The sequence below is a fragment of the Galleria mellonella genome, unplaced genomic scaffold (genome assembly GCF_026898425.1).
Source record: "Galleria mellonella isolate WM207_F2 unplaced genomic scaffold, CSIRO_AGI_GalMel_v1 utg38, whole genome shotgun sequence".
NCBI lineage: Eukaryota > Metazoa > Arthropoda > Insecta > Lepidoptera > Pyralidae > Galleria > Galleria mellonella.
Genome location: NW_026442090.1, coordinates 9014521 through 9031241, shown reverse-complemented (window position 1 = coordinate 9031241; position 16721 = coordinate 9014521). Strand labels below are relative to the sequence as shown.

The following is a 16721-nucleotide window of genomic DNA, read 5'->3' as shown; positions in this document are numbered from 1 at the left end:
GCCGTTAATGTTAAGTATAAAAAATTTTTAATTATTTTTATTTTTAAAGCTTTTGTAACTGTTTGTCGGATAATAAATACATTATTATTTAATTTAGTCTCATTGTCTATTATAACATATGATTACTTACCTATATACAATGTTTTTTGGTATAAGACTATCGAAAGCCAAGCTTCCAACTCCTTGCAGGCAGATATACAGCGTGTTCACTGTCCCCACTATGTAACCACACGGCAGCAGTTCCGGGAAACCGATCTCTGGACCTCGCGTCGCTTCACCCAAGTGATACGACGTTATAGAATCTGTGTTTAGTCCTAAATTCGTCCCCGGGTCTATTCTAGACAAATAATCTTTAAATGTTTTCCTAACTATATAATCTAAGTTTTGCCAAGTAGTCTTGCCAGATATATAAGTAAACGCAATCGTGAATTCATTACAATTTATTGTCGAGTCACTGTTATAAACATTCTTATACGAATTACTGTGCGTAGACTTATTGCTTTTAAGGCTATTCGTGTTTGACTTATTTATTTGCGGGAAGTCTTGTCCCTCCACTTCAGGGCTATGATTTTGGGACATTCTCGGTGAATCGAAGCTCGGCTGCTTCTCAAAGTGGTTATTGTATGCGCTGGCCGATTGTTTCGCATAAAATCTACACTCTGATTCTGTCAGCGTGTCCTGTACTTCCTCGAAATATCTTTGGAATGTCTCCGGTTGTCCTAAATATACCGCTATTGCTATTTTCTTTCCGTCAGCTGTGTCTCCTTGACTGTCTGCAACACCTAAAAGCAAATATTAAAGAAATTGTGGTAAATGGTATTAGTGACAACTTTACTCAATATTTTTCTTCATTAATGTTTTGTATAATTCTTTATTTTGTCATTGTTAGTTTACCCAAATAAGTGAAAAAAGAAAAGAATAAATTTTCATTTTGTTATTGTCCAAACAGATATTGACTATAGAGTACTTATAAATTGATGTGATCTATACATAGAATCGATTGCTTTTATTATTAGGATCTTTATCTCAACTCAATGAGACTCCCTCTAAAATAGTTTTAATATGTAGATAGATAAAATATAACCTACTATGGTCTGACTCATTAGTACCTATAGTTTATTGTTTGATGGTTGAGGAATAAGTCAGCGTTACATATTATCAGGTCTAAACAAAATATTTTTTTTAAGAAACCAGCGAATATGCATTTGAAACATCATTTCTAAATCACTTATAAAATAATTACAATTTACTTACAATTATAGTAAAATATATCAAAGAATAAGAAATTTAAGGTTACTGTTGACTAATATTTCTGACAATCCAATTTGTAATTACAGTCGTATGTATATTATATTACAAAGTGCATGTTAGTTACGAAACTAGATAAAACAAGAGATCTGACGATACATTATCTTGAGAAACAGATAAAAATTATATAACCGTGATTTGTTATTGATGACTGTAATTGTTAAATGATCCTTTAGCTACGTTTTTATCGCTTAGCTGTTTTATTTATCTTAACTTTTTTATGTACCTTATCTTGAGAAATAAAGATAAACGTACCGATATCTGAATAGCTTTCCCCTATCGCCAACTCTCGACTTTTAGGCGGCGGTAACACCGTATTAATATCGTAGTCTCCACTCAATCTCTCTGTAGTATTCAATCCATTAGTGAACATATCACTCGTGCCGTTTAGAGCTAGTAGCTCGCCTTTTTCATTGAGGTCGCAGGCTGCTTTATTCCCGTATATAGGTTCGACCATTGTAGAGTTTGGGGATGCTTTCTTGGAGAAATCCATGGTGGGCGTGGAGGTTATACAGTTAAAGTCTAGGTCTAAAGGCTGGGAATGAATGTCTATGGCAGCCTGTAAAAAATAATGTGATACCAATAATTATATGAATAAAATGAGGTATACCATCAGTGTCATAGTATATTTTATAACGTTCATGATCCGGTTTATGTCAAAAAGATTCGTCGTGATGGGTAATTAAATTTATTAAATCAATATCAAAACTAGCTTCTCAATAGTTTTCATGCAATTGAAAATAATTTTTGAACTTTTCATAACAAATTTGTCAATAAGTCGGTAAATCTTTTTTTAGACTTATCTTAATATAACAAAACCAATTTTATTTCCATGTTTGTAAACTCGTAAATAAATAAAATTTTACATCTTATTCTTAACGTCATAAATTATTGAGAAACAATTACCTATCATCCTGAATGTTAAAATAATATATTGAAGAAAATACCTGATGCATAGTAGCTTGGTCTGCCAAACTAAATCTTCTAGGATCCTCGACAGCAGAGCCACCGGTACCTAACGAGCTTTGAGAGCCAGCTAGGGATCTGGACGTCACTAGCCTTTGTAACCGCTCATTATTCTGTTTTAGATTTAACATTTCATTCTGTAACGAAATATTATTTAATATAATTAGCTCCTTGTAAAATTTTATACAGGTATTTACTTGTCAGAGAGATAAATAACAACTGATAAAGAATCTTTGATATCATAAGCAAAAATTTTTTTATACGACTTAGAAAAGCTGACGGTCCACCTGATGAAAAGTGGTAACCGTCGCCTATAGACACGAGCAGTACCATAGACATAACAGTACACACACATACTGTTTCGCCCATGATACCCCCCATGCGTTGCCATTCCTGAGGACTCAGGTGTTATTTCCCTGTACCCTGTAAATTCACGCCATATCCCACCCTTCAGATCGAAACACAACCATGCAAACACAACTGCTTCACGGTAGAAACACGAATGGAACAGAGGTACCCAAGCATTCGACTTTAAGTATTGAAAGTACTACCATGGTGTCTATAAAGTAAATAAATTTTATGTACAAAATTATTTAGGTCTATGGCATATATTTTCTGATGAAATTTCCTGAGAGACTAAGGGTTCTTCAAAAAGAGGTAAAGAGGTTTCTTCAGGGTCTATAATGCCCTTAACATTGGAACCGCTTACCATTATACGTTCGTACGCTTGCCACCTCAGTTGTATAAAAAAATGTTAAAGATATATAGGTACCTATTTACATGATATCAAATAGGTACGCAGATAACACAAATATCCATAAAGGGAGTGACTGCACACCTCAATGATAAGATGGCCATTTATAAGTCACTCTTACAACTATCTATAAAGTGGCGAAGCTTTTAACGAGTTCCGTCGGCATTACTTTTATAACTCGTTTACAAGAGCTGTTAAAGGGGTTTAAGAAAAGTGATCTTAATTAACTTCATTCATAGTTAAGAGGTAGATGTAAATATCATTAACGATTAGCCTTTACTTTATAAAATATTAGAACCCGTTTTATACATAAACAGCTAATATGTACATGTAGTTTCATTATTTCTTTATATAGTTACGAAGATGCTTTTATACATCGATCGCTTTTCTTTATTCGGGAAGTTTCACATCATTTTTCACTTTAATAACGTGCGAGTTTTAACAAATCTAAAAATTTTAAAACACGATAATTGAATATTTAAGAATGCCATTTAAATTTCGGAATCACTTATTGTTACGAGAATGTTGTGAAAATTGCAGTATGTTAAATTAACTTCAAGTATTATCCTATAATGAGATACTGGTTATTATTGCCATCACGTAAAATAAAATAATGCTTACTAGTTATTGTGATATTTTTGGTATTATGTATATTAGCCAATCAGCGTAAACAACTTACCCTCATTTTAATTACGGTGTCTTTGAGACTTTCTAGTTGATGCGCCGAGCTAAGCGCCTCTAACCGGATGTCGGTCAACACCAAGTCTTTCTCCCGCAACTGCCGCTTGAGCTCATCCACTAACCCCGACTCGTCAGGTTTTTCTGTCATAATTATATAAATAAATAAATAATATTTATTTCATTACATGAACAAGACAACTCGAGTTTCGTATGCAATTAGTGATATTGATAATGTCAATGCTACGGTTTCTCTAAATTTGAAATTATAATTATCTACGTAAGTCCATTACTTTATACTAATTACCCATTAGTAAATCATTAAAAACGTAGTACTTTTGATAAGTATCTACTTAAAAGTGGATGATTAAGACGTAAAAAAGAATTTTATATGTAAAGATGGCGGTAGACCGGTCCTCTGTACTATATTGATTTCCTACGTAAATACTCGAAGAAATCTAATTAAAGTCGAGTGTTATATACTCATCACAATGGCAAGTGTTAACAAAATCGATTACAGCCGTAAATATGTACTATATTATCTTATAGAAAATTGTGTCTATGTTTATACCTGAATTATTTAGGTTTTTGTCTAAATCGACAATAAAAAAAATCAAGATAATTCCTACTCCTTGTTTTAGCTATAAAACCTATATTATTATGTATTCAATTACAAATCAATATGATAAATTTATATTAAAGTATATAATAACAATTTCCTGTGTCAAGTGGGCATACTTCCAATAAATATCCACATAAGAACTTTAGTGATACAGTAGAAGTATGTGAATGAAAACAAGAATTGGTATATTCATCCAAACCACTGATCCAAAACCAAATCCAAACATAATTATGTGAATGACATAGCGATGCAAATGGGTCATGAACTCATGACGGATCGGTATGGGAATTTGTACATAAAGCAAAATATAGATCTAGTTATATAGACGTATGTATTTTTACAAATTGAAAACTTTGTTGGTCATTGTTAATTGAATTACTTGAATATGTTCACTTTTGCCATTGTTATAAATTGAGTATAACAAAAAATTTTGTAACGTTTATGTCTACAGGCAATGAACGATATTTTATTTTTACATTACATATACATCTATGAACCAAATAAGTTTCTTTAATGAACATGGATTTATTAATACAAATATTTTTGCACCTTTGGTAACAATCGACAACGCGGTTTATATGAAAGATGTTTTATTTTATTTTTAGCCCTTTAATTTTTCAGAGACCTTTATAAAAAATTTTAGAGATACTATTACCAGGTTTCAAATTGTTACCTCCTTTTTCTAACAGTTCGTTGCGTGTATCTATCAATCACTATAATGCTTTATCAATATCAACGTCCTAAGTTCTCTATATAACCTTGTTACAACTAGTTATATAACTTTTCAAGCCTCTACTGATGGGACTACGCGATTATAGAACACCACATTGGAATAACTTTTTATAGAGCACAGATTCTAAGTACTAGTGGACAACATCCGGTCGGTCAATGTTTCATTAAAAAACCATTACGTATGATAGATGTGCTTAACAAAACTTTAATTATGACGCTTGGAAATTAATTGGTTATTGCTTATAATAAATAGAAAATTTATTAAGAATAGAATTAGTAAATGATAAGCATCATGGTTATATTTTTTTGGGATTAAAAGTAGAAGCAGATGGACCTGACATCTCTTAGTACACTTTATGCTCTTACCAATGAAGTTTCCGATTTATTTTTAATTACTTTAATATTATTTTTTAATAACTTTTCAGTGTTTCCATTAATAAAAAAGTTAATTATTACATGTAGGTGATGTAGTGTGTAGAAAATATCATAGCTGTTTAAATTACGACCATCGAAGTACTTTTATATTTTTTTGTTGATTAAATATTTTCATGTTCTTCTTTACAATGATCTTTATGGTCTTCTTGTTAATGTATGGATTATTGTAATCTTTATTGTTATCTCAATAAGAACACTGGTATAGTGACATATAAATCACAATGATGAATCGCTTGAGATTGTTGTTAAGAAAGATCAAAAAATAAATGACGAATCGTCTTCGATAAACCCTGATATGTCTGGCAAGTTAAGTTTACAATCAAAACACAATCATATAATTAATGAACGTTTGTATTATACATTTTTTACTCTACCAAAAATGGTACAGCGGGTACCAGATTCGTGTGTGCCATAACACGATCCGTTATGGTTCATCGAATACCTTTCACTGGGTCAACCTAATTCCTCTAAAAGTATTTGTAAACTAACTATGGCGAGCATTGTTTGCTCAAGTTATAAATCATTACGAACTCACCTTTGGTCTGTTCTTCAGTCTTACCCGCAGGGCACGTCGGCTTTTCCTTAAACGAAATTTGATTATTATTGTATGCTGCATAGGTTATCTTAATCTATATAAAAGTTATCTTAAATATCTAAGAGTTAGATAAGTACTCTAAAAATATTAAAGCAGGTACACAATACCTATGTATAATGTACCTACTTTAATTATTTACGTATCTATTTAATTCCTTAAAAAGTTGTCTTTAACAGTGATAACATTATTTCTAGGATCACTGTAGCTACTGAATTTGAAACGGTTTTTATATATGAGTTATCAGTTACAAGTAATTAAATATTTAATTGAGTAATAGAAATTAAAAAAAAATCTAAATTAATGAATGTAATTAATTAATTTAGGCATAATAACGCCTATTTGTAAATTCTGACTATTCTGGATAATGAATTGTGATTATTTAGAAAGTATTTGAACATTAAAAACATACTTTTTAATCTACTTCGGTATATACCTACGAACCAGTAAAAGATAAGGCGCAAGCAAAATATGACACCAATTCCGATAGAGATAGTAGAAAAGAAACACAGAAATGATCATAAAACATGTTTATAAAGATTGAACATGTTTTATGTCACATTTATAAGCAAGCATGCCTATTTTGAGACACATGTCTAAGAATAGAAACAGAATAATCTATGTACTACGTGTGTAGTAGTTCTTGAATTATAATTAAGTACTTATTTTCATGTGAGCAGTTGCTCTGACTATAAATAAATGAATAAATAAATGTTCTAACTCTTATTTACATATATTTACTTATAACGAGGTATATAAAACGGGTTTTAATTATATAAATATAATTAAGTTTTTATAAAGTATTTCGAACGCGTACGAATACAACACTACGGTTATAAAATTGCGCAATAAAAGTAGGTATACCAGTTTATAAAAATTAAAACATTATAAACTTATTTATTAGCGTATATGAATAAGGAGTTATTTATATACATAAGATATTCTTGTATATAGGTATGCCTTTTATTCTAAACCTTATTCGTAAAGGAGTCAAATGTATAAACAGATTTTAATAGTAATTTATCTGATATTATAGCTATTAAATACAGATTAAGGATAAAATTTGTATTAAATATTTTATCTTTTTATTTTGAACTAATTCGTAATTTAAAAGTGACACTTAAAGTTAAAATTGGTTCGTAGGGATTTTAGAAACTTATTTTTGTTTAACTAAGTAAGAATTAATCTAAAATTAAAACAAACATTTGATAGTAGCCTACCTTATTTTCAGCAAGAGCCTCGTGCGAATGTTCTAGACTGTTCTCGTTACTGCCCTCCCGTATCGTGTGAGGGTCGTCGTAGTGGTGCGAGCCGGATGAGCTGTCCTGCGACGACAGTTGCCCGAGGGACGAATGCTTTGCCGTCTTTGAAATCTTGGCGTTTCGCGAGAAAGCCTTCGTAAACGACGAACGGAGCTGTGGGAGACGTGATTAACATTACTTCCATGTTTGTATTGTGTCGTTCATGTTTTGTCAGACAACAATGCATAAGTATTGTGTTTGTTTAAGAAATTATTCATTTCTCGTGGGAAACAAAACGTTAATATTGATCTTATGTTATTAGGCTGTGATGATACACATTATAGAATAGAATTAATCGGATATATGTCCATAGAAATAAAAGTAATCGTTAGATACCTTAATATTAAGTATTTACTAATATACGCTTTAAAAGACGATAATTCAAACATATTTTGAATAAAAATTAACTTTTTTTTTAGAAAGTTTCAGGAGATTATTTTAGAGATTCATTGTTTTTACAGTGATAAATGAATGCGTACCCATCCTTTTTTCTTATGCTTCTTATCATGGGGCATCGATGACCCGCTGCTAAGGCTGTTAATGCTAGATACGCTGTCAGTGGATAGGTGTCGTGTGATAGCGCCATTGCCAGTTTGAGAGACACGTTGCGGAGATGATTGTTGCGTTTGTGTATTGGGATCCTGCTATAACAATGAATGATATTATCTTAATTTAATGAACAACGTTCTAGTCCTAATATCCATCTAAATACAGTAATAGTGCTTACTATTGTGAAACTAGTATGTTTATTACATTTAATAAACTCAGGCTAAAGTACGTATAACAATATAAATTTAAGACAACATTAGAGATCACTTTACAATTTGATATAAAGCTTCTTTCTATATTCGAAAGTACGGCTTTTGTATATTATACTTGAAAAAGAGGCTGAAATAATCAACAGTATTTTATTGCTCACAAAACCATTAAACAGGTTAGTTCGTTAGTTGACGTGAACAATTCTATTTACATAATCGCATCTCGGATAGGAACTATGTCACGATATTTTGTCAATTATCTAAATAGGGACATCCTTATTCAAATTAAGTCGTAGTAAGGTGAGAATACTATAAAATAAAACTTGAAAATATACATTCGTATAGTAAATGACTTAGTTGTTGTGGCTTGTTCTAGAATAGTTTCTTAGAATAGATTTGAAGTTTAAATGCGGTGCACGAGTTCGCTGGTAGAATGAATGAATGTGGTCAGTGACCAAATCACTTCAAGTTTTTATTAACCACTGTTTCCAAGCGATAAAAATTTACGTGCACCGCATAGCACGGAAATACTCAAAATACCGCTTATAGTATTATCCATTCAATGAAATGGAAACCATTTTGGTTAATATCTGAATGGAATTGAACAATGAAATCTAAGTCGTGGGAATTCAGTAAATATATAGATTTTATTATTAGTGCAGTGCCCACTTCTTTCCGTGGGTGTCGTAAGAGGCAACTAAGGAAACTTAATGGCCGAGGAATGGGCAGCAGTCGCTCTCATAAAACACCACCAAAGCCTATCAGATATTGCCTGCCAAGCGTGGCAATTACTGGCTAAACCTCCCTTATGGAGGAGGCCTAAGTTCAGCATCAGACAAATAATGGCTGATATGATGATGATGATTCAGATTTTAATTATTTCGATTACATTCGAGAAATGAGATAAGTAGTAGTGCATATTTATAAGATGTTAATGTCCATATTAATAACGAATATAAAACATTTAACAGGAGTCAAAATCCAGCACCTATTAAGGTAAAGAAATATAAGAGTAAAAGTGCGGGTTAAACAACTGCATTTTCCAATTAGTATTCTGATAACATACGGCCACATAGGTATAATTCATTATACCTACATAAGAAACACACATTCACTACCTTAATAGCTTCTGAGTATAATAAGCATCTAATAAGAATGCACTTGATCTCATTTATGCCTTGCATAATGATCGATGGCCTTATTGATCAATCTGATGATATAAAAATAATATATTTCGTTCCACAAAAAAGAACACCGATTTCTATCGTAACGAAACCAGTTATTTTGATTATAAACCAAACAACTAAACTGATTTTGATAATATTTCTATGGAACCAATCCAAAATTGTCTTTTCAGTTAAAAATAATATTTAAATCGGTTTATAAATGACGGAGACGAACATAAAAACAAAAATAGCGAATTTAGAACCTCGTCCTTTTTTTGAAGTCTGTTGAAAATCGTTTATATACATGTTAGATCTTTTGCCTTTCAACTTTATATTATATACAATATTACAATTGCTTGTTCGTAAGTACTAGTTAACAATAGTGTCTATCAACTTCTACTAAGATATTTGAAACTAATGTTATTCATAATGGTACCTGTCCAGTTACGTTGACACCATCGGCTCTGATGCCCATGGACTGCATATGAGCCGTTGTAAGACCAGCTTGAATAGACTGTTTCCGAAGCAACTCGATCGTTTGACGTAGCTCCGTTACTTCAGAGTCCTGGTGTAAGCATTAAATAAAATAATAACACAATATTGATAGAGATAACTTTGCATTTTTGATAAATTGTTTGTAATTAATTCAATTCCAATTTAGTTTCAAGTAAGTCTTTTTGAAAAATATTTCTAAATTTATGACGTAATTGATATAACGATAGCATAATTGATTACCAATATAACTTCTATGCTACTTCTATTACAAATAATATTATACTATACGATATAAAGACAGAAATATCTAAAATAGTCATTGTACATACGAAATATTGTATAATACGTAAAAACTTTCTTTATAAATCTAATAATTCCAAAGATGCGTAAAGTGAACGGAGAAATTGAAAACAAAGTCATAACCGGATTGCAGAATCAAAGACGTAACCTTTTAATTAATGTACTTAAACCATCGATTACATCACATTGATATTTCACGGTCTTTATGTGTGTGTTTTTCTTTTTTTGCGGTATCTTACTACAACATATTGTAATAACGATAAAATTAATTGTTACTTAATTGAACATATAAATTTCACACCCAGCTTTATACTTTTTATATGTGAGTACTCGAAGATGCAAAAATTTGTTTGGAACCAATAAAACGAGTTTATTACCTTTCTCTCAGCTGTAGCGGTGAGCTGCTGCAGCCTTTGTGTCATGTTTGATAAGCTTTGTTCGAAAGCTGACACCACGTGTGCCTGTAACAAGAAAACGATAATATGACAATCAAAAGATACACCCACGTAAGCTACATCAATGGTTTCAACAATAGACGAATAATAGTTAAAGAAGATTAATTCACTTTCAACTTAATTAATAATAACAATCTTAAAGTCAATATTTCTTTTTTTTTATACCACTGAGGTGGCAAACAAGCATACGGCCCACCTGTTGATAAGCGGTTACCGTAGCCTATGAACACCTGCAATACCAGAGGTATTACGCGCGCGTTGCCGACCCTGAACAAACCTCTTTACCCCCCTTTTGAAGAACCCCATAGTCGAATATTTGCGATATATTATTAAGAGAAAAAAGTCAACGTTAAAAAATACCTATTTCAGGTTATGCAGTTATAACTATTTAAAGAAAGTAAAACTCTTTTATATTAGCTATAATTTTAAGATACATTATTTTATGACCTTATTATATCTATCTCAGTTGTCATTATTAAAATACGTAATTTCCATTACGATCATTGTCATAGGATGCGATTTCTATACTAAAGTAATCAGAGGTGACCACAAAACGACACAGATCTCTCCTTAACTTAGATTACACGCAGGGCGATATTATTATGCATCCAGTTCGACATCCTTTGCTCGATTACATTTCAAATTGCTGGGGAGCTACATTAAACCGGTTTGTGTATCGGCTTGCTTGTTGTAGAATAATTACTTACGTCACATTTTACCGTAGTTAAGTTATCGTAAATATTAGCCATAAATATTTTAGTAACTGTAAAAGTGACTCATCGTATTAAATTGGTTTATAGTTCGGTAATAGTGGACGTGGGTGGAGCTGGACACGGGACCCTTTGTTTGCTGCGTCACAGGAAAGCACTCAGCAAAATTAAACAAGGGTAACGACCCCAATCCTAACAGAATATGAACAAAATAGTTGCATCTATTTATAAATATGTAAATTTAATGCAGGTATCTCATCATGTAGATACGAGTAGGTCGTGTTAATCAGTAGCTAGAACAAAACGTGAGTATGAATAATATGAATATTTCTAATAAATAATAAATATAATTTAAATACGCATAGGTATACATTCTTAATAGGGCAATTCACCTGCCTGCGAGTATCTCGCTTAGCCAATTATGGTGTCCGGGTGTCATTGATAGATCTTCCCGGAGAACATCTTTTGCGCGTGCCATAGTAATCTTTACTGTATGTTAAAGTCAATGTACGTCTTAGTAAAATGAGTAAAGGATCCGTATATAAACGATAATGTTAACTGAAAAATGAATCGAACAAATGTGATCTAAGGTAATCAAAATTCAATTTTTGAAGGATTATATAAAAATCTTTATTTTTTTTAAGTAAATCCTTGCACTAATTACTGCAAGCATGAAAAGAAGAATTTTACGTACCTACATTGATTTTTTAAATATATTATACTATATATTCTATAAGTATCCAATTTATATAATATTTTAACTTTATATATAAACAAAAAAAAAAAACTATATGCACTATTGATAAATATAGTGAAATAAATAAAATACTGGATATTCCTTATAAACAAAAAGCCATAATCGCTACTCCTATACCAAAATAAACGTATATCCTTCCATAGCCCAACTATCACTTGTACTAATACACCAAATATCATCTATAGGTAATAAACAAACACTTTCAAGTTAATAGAGATTATGACATCATTTCTATCTAGATAACGTAATATTTAGTGCTTTATAGTGGAACCCTGATAAAGATCGCTCGAATTGCACCGACAGGTGGGTGCTAATTATTAATCAACAGCTGCAGAAAGAGCCATATTTTTATGTATTTAATGACACGATTAAAATAGTCACCAAAACAGTAAAAAATACTCTACAAGCATGCACTTGTACTGCAATTTGTTCCTGTATATAACTATGTTAAATATGTACGATGTTTTTGTCCATTTTTATAAAATAAATAAATACATAATTATAGTATTGAAACGAGTAATATTAAATACTTGTCTGTATAGTTACGGATACATTATAATTTAGGTATAATGTGAAATCAGTCCTATTCTTTCTTAGGACGACATAACGAGGTGGAAAAGGGGACAAAATACACTAAGATACTATAAGATCAAGGAAATGAAAAATATCTATACCAAACCACTAGCTTGGGTATGTATGGAAGAGACTTGTACTCACTTACAAGTAATAATGGCATTAAATTTTAAAAATTGAAAAAACGTAGAATATCTAGATAAAACTATTTTGAATATATGTTAATCCTTCAACTTTCTTTTATATATATGTATATTAGTATATAATGTACTCATTATTATATATTAACAGCAAATGCCGATAAATACAAATGACAATAATATAATGATAAATAGACAAGATAATGATATTTAATAAAAGATCCATTAGTAAGCTTGGTAAAGTATGAAAGTCAATTCATTTTATTAATGGCGCGAGTACTTGAATATAATAGACGACAAACAATTTGCACCAATTGGATGCACTGGTCAGTGCAATGATGAGTGGCTTCCGACCTTTATATAATTATTCAATATACAGTAACTATAAAGTGTCATATTTTTTCCGAAGTGATAATTTAGTTCACGACATTGAAAAAATGCAGTATAATTTATAACTTACTTCTGTTAAAAATCGGTTTAATAATTTACATTATCGAATACTTAAGATGTTGAGAATTTGTGCCTCAAAGGAGAGAGCAGTAATCTATCTAGAGCACCATCTATTACTAACTGCTACTTTTTTTAAAAAGTAAAGTTATTTTCCAGGCATATTTTAATCTTAGGGCTGTTTAATATCAAAACTTACGTGTATTAATTACAGTTGACATTATAATATAAAAAAAGTTATGCACCAATATATTCTATGTTATTATTTAATTTCGAATCAAGGTAAGAACTGATTTCATCATTACAATCACATCATACTAATACTCTTGGGTACACGGTTTAAATTGGTTAGTAACAATGGTCACATAAAACGAGTCCTGCTAGAAATGAGGCGGATGCGGCTACATTAGGAAAGTGTGCCGAGGTAGCCGAGGTTTGCCACCACAATATCGGAGACAGACTGCATTGCGTGGCCGCGATATTTATCTCCCGTTGGATACCGCTACTGGGACAACAAAGCTTACTAACTTTACTAATTAGACGCTATATCCTATCCGTTGCTAGTTTTTTCAAAAAGACACATCATTTATTAATATGCATCGATTCGTTTAGCTTACAGGTAACGTAATATACTTTATACTTATTTATTTCTTCACACTCGCAAACAGTATCCTTCTTTTTTTGATAATCGGGTAAAAAACGTTAAACAAAACTCCGTTACTAATTAATTCGTTTGTGTAGTTTTGACGTTATATGTCAAATTAGTCGTTGATTGCCAATTAGCGTGATTATATAAGTGGAGGATTAATTAACGAATACTTACCTAATATTAACTTATTTTTAGCAATATTTTTGTTTCATAATTATAAACGCGAAATACACAGTATATAAGTAGATATGTAGTTATAATTGCCAGTTGCTCAAGTTCAAAGGTGTCCCTTGTGGCAGTAACAATCGTTCGACCAAGTCATGATTTCGCCCACGCTCACCACGACAATATATATTATTGCATAGATCCTATTCGGTACAGACTAAATCTACAACAATAGTATTATCAAGGGAATTGCAAATCACTAGTTGCCGAGAGATTCAAGAGAAGTTTGAAAATTCCAATGAGGTTCTACAATTTGATAAAGAAACCAGTTGTTCTAGGGATTGGACAGCAGCTGTACAAACACCTGTATACACGAATAGAAATACCACTATTACCAGGTGACTTATTTAAATTTAAACGCCTTATGTACGAAGACTATATTGTACATAGTCCATATATTATAGTAATTAAGACTTTCGTTCTATTTTGCTATCGTGGGAAAATATTATATCAGTGGTATTGAATAGGATATCCAGGGGACGATTAACTCCGCACCTGACCATTAAATCGTGAACACTCTTTTTATGTAGTAGCCAGGTAATTTTTTTTTCTCAGATTTATTATAGAGATGGTTCGTTATATTCGAGTCTTCTATTTTTTTTATAATGAAAAACGGTGCGATCGTTATTTTAAAGCTTTCTACACCTGTTAGCATTTTGTGTATCTAATGAGTATTTAGGATAATGTTAGTTTGGACAGTAAATTCAGTTTTAATTTTCTCTATAAATCTAATTGATATAAAAGCAATAAGATACATTATATATATATATAATATATATATAATATATATATATATATATATATATATATATATATATATATATATATATATATATATATATATATATATATATATATATATATATATATATATATATATATATATATATATATATATATATATATATATATAAAAATAGTAAGGTATAGAACAAAAAAATATTTCTTTGAACCAAATTATGAACTCATTTTTAACTTACATAATATTCCTAGTATTTTTGTTTCTTTATTTAGGTGTTTCAATGTGCCCGAGACATTGATTAACCAAAATAGAAAGTAGCCTATTCTATTCCTTACTACATGTATGTTAAATTAATTTTATGACGATTAGTTAATGCCTGAAGACCCCAAGAGCATCGAATAAATAAATTTACTTTCACATTTTGTCCATAAATAAGGATCTTACAATATTAGTCCATAAATAAGGATCTTGATGATTTATTGATTAATATTGTACATAAAAAGATATATAGTCAATCGCGTGTTAAGAATATCAATTTTAATAGTAACAAAAACAACATTTCCTGATTATTTGAGGTAAAGGAAGTTTTACATTTATACCCTACCTAACAAAAGACTATCAGGTGGACATGCTATATCATTCTTTTGTATTCTCCCCTAACTAAAGTTTCGATTTGATACGTTACTTTCATTACAATCTATTATACCATCATGTTAAGCCACAGGGGAATGAAAACCACACCTAAAATGAAAATTAACACGAACAGTATAGAAAGTGATTCACGTGAACAGGTCCATGTTCCTGTCTACAGACTATATAAAGTAAAACTCTCTTTGAGATAATAAACACAATCGATCATGCTGTCTTATAAGACTTGTTGTTAATAGAACGTTATCAACTACGATAAAATCTTCATATGAGATACATGACTAGACCAAAAAATGTTTGCTGAGCAATACAATAACCTCAATAAACAAACGCAAGGTACTCTTGCATAATGTGGGGATAGAACTCAGACCTTTAACTTTTAAATTGGTTCTTATTCACAATAATAATGTATTAATCTACGAGTAGGTATAAGTATAAAAAATAATAATAAACTTACCTCTTCCAAAATTGGGCAGCTTTTGTAACGCGATTTTTTGATAGCCAATTCCCACCATGGAATTGGAGGTTTTGATCGAAGTATAGTTTGACAACCTATCTTTGGATCCTGTGATTCGTATAAAGTGCCTAGTGTTCTAGAAAGTGGTTGCTGTGATGGTGGTTGTTCTTCCTCTGCTGGTACACCGGTAATACATTCGCAGCATTTATGAGGCCTTTTTATAAGATTTGGCCTATAGTCTGAGCTAAATGAATGTCTATAATTAAGACGTTTCGTAAAGCCATTTGTTTCGCTTACAGATCTTTTAAATCCATTTCTATTATTTTGCAACGGCATTCTTGGTATTTGTTGCACTTCACTAATAATTGTATCGTCATTCAAACTGCCATGATCTCCTGTTAAAGGTGTATTCGGTTCAGAATGATAACCCATTTTCGTTCTCTGTAAGCTTCCATAAAATGAGTTCTCTTGAACGCCAGATTTTAAATTAATAAATTTTGGCCTACGTAGATTTAATGTTGCATATTTTTGTGGTGAGCGATGAAATTTGGATTTATTTGGCAAATCTTTGAGCACATCTTCTGTATCTGTAGATGGTATCGTGGAATTATCACTATAACTAGATATAGGACGGTCATTATCAGTAAGGTACGAGGAAGATTCCGAGCAATTATCTCGATCGCTATGGCTTCTTCTACAGTCAACGGATGAACTAGTAGCTTCGGTACGTATGGAATGCTGCTCTGCACTATCTTGGTTTACTACGTGATAGTCATAAGTTTGTCTTTCTCCGTTATAAAAGTTGGAAATA

The 16721-nt window shown here is 31.2% G+C and overlaps 1 protein-coding gene across 9 annotated transcripts in view; it reads right to left on the bottom strand.

Annotated features, from left to right (window-relative positions):
• Nucleotides 1-16721, bottom strand: part of LOC113522832 (protein sickie) — a 197079-nt gene that overhangs the window by 7350 nt on the left and 173008 nt on the right. For 7 of the 9 annotated variants that reach the window (XM_031913888.2, XM_052897924.1, XM_052897926.1 and 4 more), the window contains 9 exons: nucleotides 10485-10568; nucleotides 9749-9877; nucleotides 7868-8032; nucleotides 7308-7502; nucleotides 6031-6076; nucleotides 3708-3850; nucleotides 2256-2411; nucleotides 1564-1867; nucleotides 131-782 (listed from right to left, as the gene is read on the bottom strand). In XM_031913888.2, the coding sequence (XP_031769748.2) occupies nucleotides 131-782; nucleotides 1564-1867; nucleotides 2256-2411; nucleotides 3708-3850; nucleotides 6031-6076; nucleotides 7308-7502; nucleotides 7868-8032; nucleotides 9749-9877; nucleotides 10485-10568 (1874 nt within the window). The remainder of the gene's footprint in view (nucleotides 1-130; nucleotides 783-1563; nucleotides 1868-2255; nucleotides 2412-3707; nucleotides 3851-6030; nucleotides 6077-7307; nucleotides 7503-7867; nucleotides 8033-9748; nucleotides 9878-10484; nucleotides 10569-16721) is intronic. The other 2 variants (XM_031913889.2, XM_052897929.1) reach the window with 1 other exon arrangement.